This window comes from Diabrotica virgifera, chromosome 10 (assembly GCF_917563875.1).
Source record: "Diabrotica virgifera virgifera chromosome 10, PGI_DIABVI_V3a".
Lineage (NCBI taxonomy): Eukaryota > Metazoa > Arthropoda > Insecta > Coleoptera > Chrysomelidae > Diabrotica > Diabrotica virgifera.
In genome coordinates this window covers 112615565-112632418 of record NC_065452.1, presented here as the reverse complement: position 1 = coordinate 112632418, position 16854 = coordinate 112615565, and the positions used below count along the sequence as shown (strand labels likewise).

The window sequence follows — 16854 nt, the reverse complement described above, 5'->3', positions numbered from 1 at the left end:
TTGGACTTTGTCACAGAAGTTGATCACCCTGTATAGCATTCCCTATATCTAAACTGATTACTTTCCGAGTTATTTTTAGTTTTCCTCAAATTTCGGGAATACATTCAATTTTTCTAGTAGAAATAAGTTAGTATTGAGTGATAATTAAACAAAATTATTTTTATTAGATAAATAACTAACACAAAATATAAACCATAGCAATATGCAGTAAATATACCAATAAATGTGATATTAATTTCCCTAATATACAAGAATCGTAAAATTCCTAAAAAAAACTTTTTGTTGTATATAATAATATAACAAGATAATTTTTTTCAATAAATAACTTACATGAAACATAAATCAAAGCAATATACAACTGATGTAACAGTTTTTAGATTGGTATATCAACAGCATTCTAAGCCAAGAATTTTTTAGTAGAACATTCATTTTTATAAGCACTTTTAAACTACAAAACAACATTACGATTTTCTCAATTTTTTTTTTAATAGATCACCATATATTTTATTTTTTTTGAAATATTGTATGTATGATACTCTTTCATGTTTATATAGCATTTCCTATACCTAAAATTTTTAGTTTCTGAGATATTTTTAGTTTTCTTCATTTGTCGGGAATACATTCAATTCTTATAAATATAAATAACTTAACAAATAAGTATTATGTAATAATATAACAAATATTTTCATTCAAAAAATAACTAACAAAAAAATAATAAACCATAACAAAATTTAATGAATGTATCAATTAATGTGATGTTAAGGATATAAGTCTAAAGTAAATGTTGAAAATGACCACTTTCGACGTCTATGCAATTTTGTAACCGATATTCAAATGACCGAGCCACATTTCTTTGTAAGTCAATATTATTAAAAGCTTCTTTTGTTCTATTTTTCATATCATCAAGCGTTGTTGGATGCTTCTGGTATACAAGGTTTTTTATATAGCCCCACTTGAAAAAAATCAATTTTGGAAGAACTGGAGCACCGTCGTATAAAAACCTCAACCGTCAAAAAATGTGGACCAATCACATAATCTCTAACTATATCACCTTAAACATTTATAGATCATCTAGTTTGAGTGTTATCAAAGTAGGGATTTCTTTATGCATATTAATGAAATTTAATATGAAAATTATATTATTAATAACTGCGGGTCACAATCTGCAATTAGGAATGTGTTACTAAAAACTTCTTGGCTTAGAATGCTGTTGATATAATAATCTAAAAACTATTAAATTAGTTGTATATTGTTTTGATTTATGTTTTGTGTGAGTTGTTTATTAAATAAAAATAATCTTGTAATTTTATTATACACAAGATACCTATATTTTTTTTGTAGGAATTGTATGATTCTTGTATATAGGGAAATATTATAATTCCTTAATATCACATTTATTGATACATTCATTGCATATTGCTGTGGTTTATATTTTGTGTTAGTTATTTATTGAATAAAAATAATTTTGTTTAATTATCATTCAATACCAACTTATTTCTACTAGAAAAATTGAATGTATTCCCGAAAGTTCAAGAAAACTAAAAATATCTCCGAAAGTAATAAGTTTAGGTATAGGGAACGCTATATAAAAATGAAAGAGTATAATAAATACAGTGGAACCCCGATAAACCGGAACTCCGGCTAACCCGGACCGATTTTTATCAGACAAAAATTTCAACAATAAAGATGTATTGCTGTTACAAAATCTCGTGAACCTAATTCATTCATTTGGTGACGTCAATATACGAACGAAACGATTGAATCCGACATTACTGAAAATATCAGGGTGCAGATGGGACCCTGTCGCGCAATTCGCAGCAAAAAAAATAGTCGTATGTTTTTGGCTTCATTTTATTTCGGTTATACATACGCATTTTCAAGGTTCACGAGGTTTTGTACCAACTCTATGTAATATAATATTTGAGAGATAATGGGTACTTGTGTAATTTGAACTACATATACCATTACAAAGACCATTAATATTCTTTTTTTAACAATGGTCTTAGTCATCACTGTTATTAAATAACATAACATCAGAGACGGTATTGTGTGTAGTAAAGTCGTATTGTTCGCTTCCAATCGTTCGTAAATCTATTCAGATTTTGTGTGCGTGTTTTTGTCTATAAGGGCAACAAAACGTAAAAATGTTGTAGTGACAATGGAAAAGAAACTAGAAGCATTAAGTAGAATTGATAAAGGTGAATCTTGCAGCATTATATGGTGTCGGTACATCTACAGTATCGGATTGGAAGAAAAATAGAACTAAAATCGAAGATTTTTTTTTTTCAAAATGATAACAAAAGACAGTTTGGACAATCGGTGCAAAGCTAATAAAGCTAAGAATGAGACTCTTGACGACGCTTTGTATGTGTGGTTTTGTGTGGAATGCGAACGTGGTTTACCAGTGTCTGTGTGACAATTATAACGGAGTTTATCTGTAAGCATACCATATTTTATTAATTTTTACCATTTTCTCCGGCTAACCCGGATTTTCGATAACCCGGATAGGCCGCGGTCCCGATTAATCCGAGTTAACGGGGTTCCACTGTACCATGATCCATTTAAAAAAATAGAGAAAATCGTAATTGGGTTTTTTAGTTCACCCTGTATACAAACATTCGTCAGTGATTTCAATTGGACTTAATTTAAAAACTACAGTATATTGTTTATCTTACTACATAAAACAAATTATGGTCTATGAATCAGTTCTTTATATACAGGGTGTTAATCTCATAGGGATTTCGAAATAAAAATGGTCATAACTTGTTAAATACTCTGTATAGTAATGCAAAACCCTATATTATATGAATAAGAATTATTAGGGGAATATAAATATGAAAAAATATATACTTAGGGTGTCCCATTTAAAAAATTATATGTTTGATATGCCACGCTGTTATTGATCACCCTGTAGAAATGGACATATTTTCCAAGCGTGGAGAATATCATTGCCTACATTTTTTCTAAATAACTTTTTTTGATATTCTATAACATAATGGAATTATCGACCGATCCCGCACTAAAAACTCACCCTGTATATGGTACTAGAAGTAGTTAATGTTTTCCTTGTTAACTAATGTAACCGTTACATTTTTATTTGCAGCTAAGAAGATTCCAAAGCACCTTGGTAATTGCAGAACATAATAATGAAGTCTTGTCCCCTATCACACAAAATGCTATAACTGCTGCAAAAAAGTTAGGTGGTGAAGTATCAGTTCTAGTTGCAGGGACAAAATGTGGACCAGTAAGTACCTAAATTTGTTTTTATAAGTTAAATAAGTCGACAAAGCAAAGAAATATCTAGAGGTATCAAGAGAGCAAAGTCTACAAAATAATTTTGAACAAAGTGTTCCATGAAAACTTTCCAAGTTCTCAATGTAAAATGAAGCTAATTAGTCCATCTTCTTTCACAGCTTTTTCCATTTCAGGGGTCACTGTTTTTTGTCACACTGTTTATCAAATGTTACAAGTTACAGTATTTGTTTCACTGTGTATAGTTTGTCATTATTGCCATTTTTTTTTCATCATAATCATGGCACCTACACTTCTAGTGGAGTGATTTCCACCCTCTTTGGGCTCTTCCTATTCATTCGTCACAGGAATCATTCTGCATTAACATTTTGGTTTTACAATTGGTTGTGTGACTTGGCATCTTCTACAATATTTCTCCATTCGTTCATGTTTTTGCTTATGGGTACACATTCTCTAACTCTCATCGTCTTTTCTCCTTTCTATATGTTCCACCCATCTGAGTCTCTGTGCCTTGATAAATCTGACCATGTCTTTTCCTTTTAAAAGTTCTCTGACTTTGTAGTTCATCAGCTTTTTAAATTCATTATTACCCGTTGGGCCTGCTATTCTCCAAATTATTTTTCTCTCTATGATCCTCAATCTTTCTTCATCTTTCTGTGTCAGACACATTACTTCAGCAATATATGTGATTTACTGGTCTAATTGCTGTTCTATAAAGTTTCAGTTTAGTATTCTGAGTAAGCTTCTAATCTTTGACAAAGTTGTTGTGTTTCTAGTAGGTTCTGTTTCCTGCCAAACTTTCATTGATTTCTATACTTCCATCATTAGTTCCATTAAGTGAGACCCCAAGATATTGTAAGTATTTCTTTCCAAACCCATATTCTCCAATATTTAACCTTGTCAGGTTACCTGTGTTTTTTCTTGAGCATATTAGGTATTTTGTTTTGATTTATTGCCAAACCCCTTTTGGATACTTTCTTGCACAACTTTGTAAATACTTCCATTATTTTATTTATGTTTATTCTTCCTTGATCTAATTCTTTTTTAATTCGATCATCACATGTATTAATGATGTAACGAATGTCATCTAAAGTTCTAATGAGAAGTTAATTGATATTTAGTTATATCAATCTGAATCTTAAGCTTTATTACATAATAACAAATAATAAAATAACGTGAAAGCTGATAATGTGATTATACGAGGTTAATGCCTAGTTGCACCAACAAATCTTAAGCTTCAGCTCAGCTTATAGATAGGACTGCTTTAAGTCTCACTTACTTTGCACCATAATTTTCGATTCTTATCGATCCAATTCACGTGGCATTCCATAGGGCCTTTCATTCACAGTCATTTGTTTCGAGCTTCTGTCATATGTCATATAATCCATGTATATTAATATTATACACAGATTATACAACATATGACAGAAGCTCGAAACAAATGACAATCGATGAAAACCCTATAGGGCTTTTCATCGATTGTCATTTGTTTCGAGCTTCTGTCATGTGTCACATAATGTTAATACATCTACGACATACGTCTTTGGTTTCTATCATTGGTATATGCCAATAACGTATGACGTAGATATATTAATATTATGTGACACATGACAGAAGCTCGAAACAAATGACTGTGAATGAAAAGCCCTATTGTGACAAGGTGAAAATTGATCTAAGACTCAATGGTGTAACGAGTATGTTTCGTAAGTTGTGCTTAAGGCACGTCTTAAGATTAAGATTAGTTGGTGCAACCAGGGATTAGTTACCTTTTCTTAATAAAAAAAGATAAGATGTGAATAGATTTTGATTTTATTAACCTATTACATATTATCCTCAAATTATTTTTTTTCTGATGTTCATATTCGCAAAACATTCGCACAAATCTCGTGAATACGAATGTGAATGCAAATATGCAAAAATAAGCGAATATTCGCGAATGCGATTGCAAATACGAATATTCGTTACATCACTAACATGTATTCTTCTATTTCTCATTGTTATTGTCAGTTTTTAACAATATTATAACTTCATTCTTTTGGATATCATGTTTGATAAAATCTTCCAATTTTTACTGTAGTACATCTTCATAAACTAGTGCATATAAAACTTATTAACACAGATCATGTTGAAAATTTGTAAAATTACTTTACTTTTCTTTTTTCTAAAATCATATATTTTTAGGCTTCATCAGCCCTTTCAAAAGCAGGTGGTGTATCCAAGGTTCTGGTAGCTGAAAATGAAGCATTTAAAGGTTTCACTGCTGAAAATTTGACTCCATTAATATTAAATGCACAAAAACAGTTTAAATTTACACATATTATTGCTGGTGCCTCAGCATTTGGAAAGGCTCTTTTGCCCCGAGTAGCTGCGAAGCTTGATGTTTCTCCCGTAACAGATATTATTGCTATAAAGTCCCCTGATACCTTCGTTAGGACTATCTATGCTGGTGAGTATATAGTTCTGTTCTATGATATGGGAAGAAACAGGTGTAGAAAAATCTGAAGTAGAATGAAATAAGACATATTCATACCTATTCTGTAACTCATTTCGATGATAGAAGTCAGTAAAATCGAATAGAAGTGACCAAGTCGAATAGAAATAGTCCAAATCCGTATTCCATAACTACTTCGGAATCTCTACAATCGTAATGTGAATAGAAATCACTTCGACAGCATTTACCCTGTCGAGATGAGATTCCGATTATCGGAATTGTGGTTGACGCAAGCGCATTTTGTTTTGTTTTGACGTTTATATTTTATATATAAAAATAATTAATTACATACTACTTATTTATAATTATTTATAGTATTTGTACCTTTTTTTAGCTGCTTAATTTTTAGTCTGTGGTGTTATTTGTTTAGAGAACTATATATATTTCATTTAGACATGTTGTACGAGTATGAATAATTAGACCTAACCTTATTTATTTGCTACTTGGCGTCTGAATGTTTCCCATTCACATTGTTGCCATATTTTGTTCGTATACTTCTTGTACAATTGCAATCAATGGTATAATGCACAAGAATAGCTTGATAAATAAATATTATACCAGTATACTTGTATATTTATCAGTCAACGCTCATAGCCTGAACAAATTATAGAAAAGATGCCATTTTTGGGAAAAGTTGTTTAGCAGTTATTTCAACTGAAATCGAATCTTAAAGATTGCATATTATTAGTAATATCAATTTTAAATAATTTATTAATAATAATGAATTAATAACATCAATTTAAATATCTTTGATTTAAAAGCATTTATACTTCTTATCTTCACTTATCTTTTTTATTTGTCAGTTTATCTTCTTTTTTATATCAATTTTAATTAACTTTAATTTAAAACCATTTATCCTCTTTTAAGCTTTTTGCATCCAGTATTTACACGAATATTTTATTTACTTCTCAAAACTTTGAGGATAGTATGAAGAAAGTATGAAAACATTGAGGAAATGGCAACGGTGTCATATCTCAAGTAACAAAATAGGTCACAGAACACAATTTCGCTGGTTACTGCGCGGCTGCCACCTCCTCAGAACCGCGTGAAATAGAAGTCAGAGATTCCGATTACGATATGAGTTACAGAATACCGATCCAAACACAAAAATGACGCGATAGATATCAAACATTCCGATTTTGGGTAATTACGATTCGACTTGGTCATTTCTATTCGATTTGTTAAAAGTTACAGAATAGGGCTGATTATCTAATTTCTATCGACTTAACCCTTTCAGTCACCATGTTCGTTTAAACGAACATCAACTTTTAAGCCCCCACACGATACTAATTCCCATTATTTACGTTGAATCACTGTGATCATCTCAACAAACATCGTCTCTTTACGTTGTACTAGGCATAATAATGTTATGGGCATAATTTGTTGTTTAAAAATGTTTAAATAAATCGTATATTTCAACCTCCAAGTTTTAAAATTTATCTTTTGCAAACAAAAACTCATGACTGAAAGGGTTAATACTGACCAATTAATTTATAAAGATGGAAAAAAGAAACAATAAACTTAAAAAAACAAACAACAAAAAGAATGAATAACACATTAAATATTTGGTAGTTTATCACTTTAACAACCGATGCATTTTAACTTATCTTTTACTCAGACTTTACTTTCGTTCTTTACTGACTCTTCTTTAGTTAACCCATTTTAATCCAGCGTTGCCACATGGCAACGCGAATCGGGTGTCTATAAAAATATTCCTAGTGTACAAAATTTGTCTTTTGTAACACAGGTGATACTGTAGGTCGCTTCAGGAAGATTGTCGAAACATATGTTTTCTAATCTAGTTGTTTTTTGTGAATTTACATGTTGGCAAGAGACGTTTTTAAACAGCGTATTCTTGTGGTTACGTTCAAAATGGACATTCAATTCAAGTAAGTAATATTATTTGGTTTCCGCATAATTTCGTAATAAATATCAAGTAAACAGATGAAACTTTAGTAATATTGTTGTAAAATACATAAAATTATTATTTGATGTGCATTTATAGTGACCGCGATATCAGTGTTGCCATATGGCAACGCTAGGTCGATACGCTATTATTTAATTATTTCTATATTTATTTTTCAGACAGGGTTTCATTTTAGAGAAAGCTCTCCAAATAGAATATGAAGATGATTTAGATGTAGATCAGATACACCTAGAACCTCCTGAGCCTAATATTCAAACAGATGAAGAGTTGGGAGGCGAAGAAGATGATTTTGATATAAATCTATTACCAGGAAGGCAACTCTCTGCAAGTTCTGAAGTTGTATTAGACAATAACCGAAGAATAGATGATGATATTGGCATCGATGATGGGTCAACAAAGAGGATGAATCATGTACTACGCCGCACATTGAGTTAGACAAAAACTTTTCTTGGATATTTGTATAATAGTGGAATTGGTCAGTATAATAGTGAAATGGGTGGATCTGACCTAATGGACGGAAATGTCAGTCGATATAGGCTTGCAAGCAACACGTTTGAAGAAATGGTGGTGGGTGGTATTTACGGGTGATATGGTTGGCTGATTTATAGATTTTAAATCCTTGGATTATTCATCGACCATCTGTGGGTACAGAAAATGTCAGAGCTGGACTTCAGATGTGAAATTGCAAATATATATCTATCTCTATGGAACTGAGCCTCAAGGGGGTGGAAGACCAGGTACATCAAGAAATAGTATTTTCTTGAACAGAATTAGTGATGATTTGAGATATGATGGAAGAGATCATCTTTTGGTAGCCACTTCAGAGAAAAAAAAAAGAAGAGATGAGCAGATGAAGGATGTTTTTTACTTGTTCGTACAATGTGTAAAAAATGTAATGTCGGGTTATGTTTGGAATGTAATACCTGTTATATTTCATCAAAAATGAGTAACAAAGCTGAATAAATGTTTTCAACATTCAAGTGTCAGTAATTTTCTGAAATAGTCTGTGCGATCTCATAAAGACCTAACGTTGCCATATGTCAAAGTGCATTTTTGAAAAAACTACAAAACTTTTTTTGAAAATAATAAATATTTTGGTTTAACTCATTGTGGATTAACTTTAGCAAAAAATCGACAATTTTCGAAAAAAAGTTTAATTCGGGCTTTAATGGGTTAGTAATAAAAGCATATTAGTGTGTCCAGATATGGCCACATAGACTGTGCAAAAGTATGAGTGTGTCCATATTTGGTACACATGGTTGTTAAAGTGTTAATAAAACATTATATAATTTTGCAGTAGAAGAGATAAAGAGGTATTATTTATTATCTTATATATTTATATTTTTTAATAGGTAATGCAATTCAGACTTTGCAAGTCACAGACCCTATTAAAATATTAACGATTAGAGGAACTAACTTTGAAGCTGACCCATTGGATGGTGGTTCTGCAGCCACTGAAAATATTCCAGCAGATGGTTGTGCCAATGATCTTACTACTTTTGTTAGCCAGGAATTGAGCAAATCAGACAGGCCTGAACTAACAAGTGCTAAAGTAGTTGTTAGTGGAGGTAAATGAAACTTTGTTTACTAATCTTTGTTTCACGTTAAGAATAGAATGTTACGCTTACAGAGATCAGTGTTGCCAAACCTATCGCGCACTGGTGGATACTCGACTGCCGATATACGATTCACTCTACTCAGTACGGGGTGGCATCGGCATGCCTCTATCGTCCGTAACAAATACATGGGACCCTCTATACAGGGTGTTTGGTAAAGAATGGGCCATAGCTTAACCTCAGATTCCTGCGGTTAAAATAGGTCGATTTGAGCTAACTTACCTTAGTACGAAAGTTGATAATAACCGAAATACAGGGTGTCAAACTTAAACTTTTATGTTATTTATTCTTGAATATTTCCTAACAGATATGAGATAATAACATTAAATTTGGTAAGCAGGGGTTATTTGGGACGAGAAATCTAAATTCGCCACTAAAAATGATGTATTACCCAGAGGGCGCCACATACGCCTTTCAGCGCTCATTTAATATGTTCAATTTTTGAAGTGAAAACTTCTTTAGGGACGTTGTGCGATTTTTGGATAGGGGAAAAAGCATTGAATTCGCGACCGTCATTTCGACGGTCATCGCTTATGCTATATATTATTTGTATGTATAATATATAAATTATTGTATAGAAGTATTTAAATTTAAAATAAATGTAAAATCTTTTTTGGGATGGGGAAAAAGGATTTATTTCGCGACCGTCATCTCATCGACGAATTAAATTTTGTACGTATATTTATTGAAGTGAAAACTTCTTTAGGGACGTTGTGCACTTTTTGGATGGAAAAATGTATTAAATTGGCGACAGTCATCGCTTCGAAGAAATAAATTTTTGAAGTGAAAACGTCTTGAGGGACGTTGTACACTTTTTGGATAGGGAAAAAATATTAAATTAGCGACCGTCATCGCGAACGTCATCGCTTCAACGAAATAAATTTTTGAAGTAAAAATTTCTTTAGGGATGTTGTGCACTTTTTAGATAGGGAAAAACTATTGAATTAGCGACTGTCATCGCGACCGTCATCGCTTCGGCGAAATAAATTTTTGAAGTGAAAACTTCTTTAGGGACGTTGTGCACTTTTTGGATGGGAAAAAGTATTAAATTAGCGATTATCATCGCTTCGACGAAATAAATATTTGAAGTAAAAACTTCTTGAGGGACGTTGTGCACTCTTTGGATGGGAAAAAGTAATACATTAGCGACCGTCATCATGACCGTCATCTCTTCGACGAAATAAATATTTGAAGTAAAAACTTCTTGAGGGACGTTGTGCACTTTTGGATGGGGGAAAAAGTATTAAATTAGCGACCGTCATCACTTCGACGAAATAAATTTTTGAAGTGAAAATTTCTTTAGGGACGTTGTGCGCTTTTTGAATGGGAAAAGTATTAAATTAGCCACCGTCATCGCGACCATCATCGCTCCGACGAAAAAAATATTTGAAGTGAAAACTTCTTGAGGGACGTTGTGCACTTTTTGGATGGGAAAAAGTATTAAATTAGCTATCGTCATCGCTTCGACGAAATAAATATTTGAAGTAAAAACTTCTGGAGGGACGTTGTGCATTTTTTGGATGGGAAAAAAGTACATATTAAACTAGCGATCGTCATCGCTTCGACGAAATAAATTTGAAGTGAAAATTTCGTTAGGGACGTTGTGCACTTTTTGGATGGGGGAAAAGTATTGAATTAGGGACCGTCATCGCTTCGACGAAATAAATTTTTGAAGTGAAAACTTCTTTAGGGACGTTGTGCACTTTTTGGATGGGAAAAAGTAATAAATTAGCGACCGTCATCTCTTCAACGAAATAAATATTTGAAGTAAAAACGTCTTGAGGGACGTTATGCACTTTTGGATGGGGGAAAAAGTATTAAATTAGCGACCGTCATCACTTCGACGAAATAAATTTTTGAAGTGAAAATTTCTTTAGGGACGTTGTGCTCTTTTTGGATGGGAAAAGTATTAAATTAGCGACCGTCATCGCGACCATCATCACTCCGACGAAAAAATATTTGAAGTGAAAACTTCTTCGAGGGACGTTGTGCACTTTTTGGATGGGGAAAAAGTATTAAATTAGCGACCGTCATCGCTTCGGCGAAATAAATTTTTGAATTGAAAATTTCTTTAGGGACGTTGTGCGCTTTTTGAATGGGAAAAGTATTAAATTAGCCACCGTCATCGCGACCATCATCGCTCCGACGAAAAAATATTTTAAGTGAAAACTTCTTGAGGGACGTTGTGCACTTTTTGGATGGGGAAAAAGTATTAAATTAGCGACCGTCATCGCTTCGACGAAATAAATTTTTGAATTGAAAATTTCTTTAGGGACGTTGTGCACTCTTTGGATGGGAAAAAGTAATACATTAGCGACCGTCATCATGACCGTCATCTCTTCGACGAAATAAATATTTGAAGTAAAAACTTCTTGAGGGACGTTGTGCACTTTTGGATGGGGGAAAAAGTATTAAATTAGCGACCGTCATCACTTCGACGAAATAAATTTTTGAAGTGAAAATTTCTTTAGGGACGTTGTGCGCTTTTTGAATGGGAAAAGTATTAAATTAGCCACCGTCATCGCGACCATCATCGCTCCGACGAAAAAAATATTTGAAGTGAAAACTTCTTGAGGGACGTTGTGCACTTTTTGGATGGGAAAAAGTATTAAATTAGCTATCGTCATCGCTTCGACGAAATAAATATTTGAAGTAAAAACTTCTGGAGGGACGTTGTGCATTTTTTGGATGGGAAAAAAGTACATATTAAACTAGCGATCGTCATCGCTTCGACGAAATAAATTTGAAGTGAAAATTTCGTTAGGGACGTTGTGCACTTTTTGGATGGGGGAAAAGTATTGAATTAGGGACCGTCATCGCTTCGACGAAATAAATTTTTGAAGTGAAAACTTCTTTAGGGACGTTGTGCACTTTTTGGATGGGAAAAAGTAATAAATTAGCGACCGTCATCTCTTCAACGAAATAAATATTTGAAGTAAAAACGTCTTGAGGGACGTTATGCACTTTTGGATGGGGGAAAAAGTATTAAATTAGCGACCGTCATCACTTCGACGAAATAAATTTTTGAAGTGAAAATTTCTTTAGGGACGTTGTGCTCTTTTTGGATGGGAAAAGTATTAAATTAGCGACCGTCATCGCGACCATCATCACTCCGACGAAAAAATATTTGAAGTGAAAACTTCTTCGAGGGACGTTGTGCACTTTTTGGATGGGGAAAAAGTATTAAATTAGCGACCGTCATCGCTTCGGCGAAATAAATTTTTGAATTGAAAATTTCTTTAGGGACGTTGTGCGCTTTTTGAATGGGAAAAGTATTAAATTAGCCACCGTCATCGCGACCATCATCGCTCCGACGAAAAAATATTTTAAGTGAAAACTTCTTGAGGGACGTTGTGCACTTTTTGGATGGGGAAAAAGTATTAAATTAGCGACCGTCATCGCTTCGACGAAATAAATTTTTGAATTGAAAATTTCTTTAGGGACGTTGTGCACTTTTTAGATGGAAAAAAGTATTAAATGAGCGACCGTCATCGCGACTATCATCGCTTCGATGAAATAAATTTTTGAACTGAAAATTTCTTTAGGGACGTTGTGCGCTTTTTGGATGGGAAAAGTATTAAATTAGCGACCGTCATCGCGACCATCATCGCTCCGACGAAAAAAATATTTGAAGTGAAAACTTCTTGAGGGACGTTGTGCACTTTTTGGATGGGAAAAAGTATTAAATTAGCTATCGTCATCGCTTCGACGAAATAAATATTTGAAGTAAAAACTTCTGGAGGGACATTGTGCATTTTTTGGATGGGGAAAAAGTACATATTAAACTGGCGATCGTCATCCCTTCGACGAAATAAATTTTTGAAGTGAAAATTTCGTTAGGGACGTTGTGTACTTTTTGGATGGGGGAAAGTATTGAATTAGGGACCGTCATCGCTTCGACGAAATAAATTTTTGAAGTGAAAACTTCTTTAGGGACGTTGTGCACTTTTTAGATGGGAAAATTATTAAATTAGCGACCGTCATTGCGACCATCATCGCTCCGACGAAAAAAATATTTGAAGTGAAAACTTCTTGAGGGACGTTGTGCACTTTTTGGATGGGAAAAAGTATTAAATTAGCTATCGTCATCGCTTCGACGAAATAAATATTTGAAGTAAAAACTTCTGGAGGGACATTGTGCATTTTTTGGATGGGGAAAAAGTACATATTAAACTGGCGATCGTCATCGCTTCGACGAAATAAATTTTTGAATTGAAAATTTCTTTAGGGACGTTGTGCACTTTTTAGATGGAAAAAAGTATTAAATGAGCGACCGTCATCGCGACTATCGCTTCGATGAAATAAATATTTGAAGTGAAAACTTTTTGAGGGACGTTGTGCACTTTTTGGATGGGGGAAAAGTATTGAATTAGGGACCGTCATCGCTTCGACGAAATAAATTTTTGAAGTGAAAACTTCTTTAGGGACGTTGTGCACTTTTTAGATGGGAAAATTATTAAATTAGCGACCGTCATTGCGACCATCATCGCTCCGACGAAAAAAATATTTGAAGTGAAAACTTCTTGAGGGACGTTGTGCACTTTTTGGATGGGAAAAAGTATTAAATTAGCTATCGTCATCGCTTCGACGAAATAAATATTTGAAGTAAAAACTTCTGGAGGGACATTGTGCATTTTTTGGATGGGGAAAAAGTACATATTAAACTGGCGATCGTCATCGCTTCGACGAAATAAATTTCTTTAGGGACGTTGTGCACTTTTTAGATGGAAAAAAGTATTAAATGAGCGACCGTCATCGCGACTATCATCGCTTCGATGAAATAAATATTTGAAGTGAAAACTTTTTGAGGGACGTTGTGCACTTTTTGGATGGGGAAAAATATTAAATTAGGGAACTTCATCGCTTCGATGAAATAAATTTTTGAATTAAAAATTTCTTTAGAGACGTTGTGCACTGCTTGGATGGGGAAAAAGTATTGAATTTGCGACTGTTATCACTTCGCTGAAATAAATTTTGTACCTATATAAATTATGTGTATGTGTACATAAATAGCATAGGGCATACGCATCGCGTATATGATATAGGTATGTATAGCACTTCTTTTTGGACGGGGAAAAACATTGAGCTCGTGATTTATGTACTATAAGAAGTTTTCACTTTTGTCGGCACTCCCACGAGTGCCTTCAATTTTTTTTTATTACCCACTCTACATGTTTTTTTAATCAAAACTATTATTCTCTTAATATTTTTACTTAAAAAAGGTATACTACATTCATCTCACTAAACTTAACCGTTTTCGAGATAAACACATTTTAAATCTGCGATGCAACATAATTTTTTGTATAATATCATTGTAGTTACATCCGAAAAATAACGCAAAACTCAAATAAATATGAGAACTGGCACAATTATTATGGTTTCAAGTTTATTTTTCGGGTCTAACTACAATGATATTATGCACAAAAATATGTTGTATCGCAGATTTAAAGTGCGTTTATCTCCAAAACAGTTGAGTTTAGCGAGACGAATGTAGTATATTATAACCCAACACGGTACTGTGTAGAACGTTTTTAAAATCGCTCGTAGTTATTTGCTATTTTTGCAAGGAAATAGTTATTTTTGTATTGTTTAATTGGCATCAATTTAATCGTCTAATTATAGTGGTAATATTAGTGAAAAATTAAAATCTGTGCAACATAAATTAAGCGAGTAATTAGAAGATATCTGGAAGCTGTTCTGCCGTATAAACAGGTTAGTCAATAATTGTTTATCGTTACCAAGGTCAAACAGCTTTAAATATGAGTGACTGCCAGAATTGTCGATCAGCTTTAGGGTCTACGCCAACAACAATGTGTGACGGATGTCGATCTACTGTTCATTTGAAGTGTGTTGGAATGCAATCCGCCGAAGATGTTAGAATGACTAGAAATAAATCACGAAGCGTTAAGATTCTTTGTAATAATTGTTCAGGAAATATTGGTAATCTTGATCAATTAAAATCTTTTTTTGAAGGCTTTAAAAATGAGTTTGAAACTAAAATGTCAGAATTAAATAAAAAGTTTGATGATCTAAGCACACAAATTACAAACCAAAAGATGTCACCACAAACTTTTGAAGAAGTTGTTTCCGAGGCAACTGAGAGGATGGTGCGAGCTCAGAATATAATTATTGTTGGTGCTCCAGAAAGTACAGGCAGTATCGATCAACGTAAAAAGCATGATGAAGAATTAGCATCCGATATTTTGGGGGTAGTGTGTGGGAATTCAACCCCACATATTCCTGTTAGCATAACCAGAATTGGCAAACCTTCACCCAATAGACCAAAATTAATGAAACTTTCATTTAACAATGCATCAATTGCAAAGGATATTCTTAAACGCAAGAACTCATTAACGGGAACCCGTTTTGATAAATTTATTATTAGAGATGATAAAACACCTAAGCAAATGGAGTATTTGGATCAGTTGAGAAAGGAGCTAAATGATCGAAAGGCTAAAGGCGAGACTGATATTACTATAAAGTTCATCAGAGGAACCCCCTCTATTGTACCATCAAAAAACTGAAACAGTCAAATTTTCTTAATTTCTCTATATCTTATACTAATATTGATTCTTTAATGGCAAAACTCAATGAATTTGTTCCTTATATGGATTTAGAGAAGCCTGCTATTACGCTTATAACAGAATCCTGGCTTAAACCACATATACCTAATTCTATCATAGATGTACAAGGTTATACTATATTCCGCAACGACCGGCTTTCGACTGGAGGTGGAGTATGCATTTATGTGTTAGATTCTGTTTTTTCTCAATTTACAGTAACTGTTTTACCTTCCAATATTCCTGGCTTCGAGGCAATATGTCTTCTCTTTCATAATAAACACTTATCTTTTACGATTTGCTGTGTTTACAGACCGCCTGATACTGCTTATAATAATTATGTTCAACTTATTAATTTTTTATCCGTTCTAGCTTCAACTTACAAAAACCTAATTATTGCTGGTGACTTCAATCATAGAGATTTAAAATGGCCACATCCTGTACCTCAAAATGCTTCATCTAGACTTCTTCTTGATTTTGTACAAGATTCACATCTCCAACAAATCGTTACTGAACCAACTCGTTTCCGTTCTGGGCAGCAACCCTCCATCTTGGATTTAATTATTACTTCTGATAATGATTTAATAAACAATCTAGAATACTATCCCCCTTTTGCTAAATCCGATCATGCAATTCTTCAGTTCCAAATGCAGTTAATTCTTGTTACTGATCCAAAAAAACTATACTCATCAAGATATTTTATTGATTATAGAGGTATTAATCATGATGTGTCACTGGTTGACTGGGCTTCCGCCCTGTCGTTACCAAATGTACAGGAAAACTGGAATATTTTTCATGAACAATGTAGCAACATCATAAAAAAGAATACAAGCTCAAGACTTATAACTACATTTCCTTCTAAACCCTGGATTAATTGGGATATTCAAAGACTGATTAAGAGAAAGAAAGCTCTTTGGCAAAAGTATCAAAGATCACGTTTGGAGAATGATTTTGTTACGCATAGGAAAGTTGCCAATCTATTGAAAACAAAAATTTGCAATGCTAGGA

General features: G+C 33.2%; 1 protein-coding gene across 1 annotated transcript in view; it reads left to right on the top strand.

The window, feature by feature from the left end:
• LOC114339157 (electron transfer flavoprotein subunit alpha, mitochondrial) overlaps positions 1-16854 on the top strand; it is a 44727-nt gene that overhangs the window by 13130 nt on the left and 14743 nt on the right. The window contains exons 2-4 of the mRNA XM_028289789.2: positions 3104-3244; positions 5434-5698; positions 9023-9238. Of these exons, the coding sequence (XP_028145590.1) occupies positions 3104-3244; positions 5434-5698; positions 9023-9238 (622 nt within the window). The remainder of the gene's footprint in view (positions 1-3103; positions 3245-5433; positions 5699-9022; positions 9239-16854) is intronic.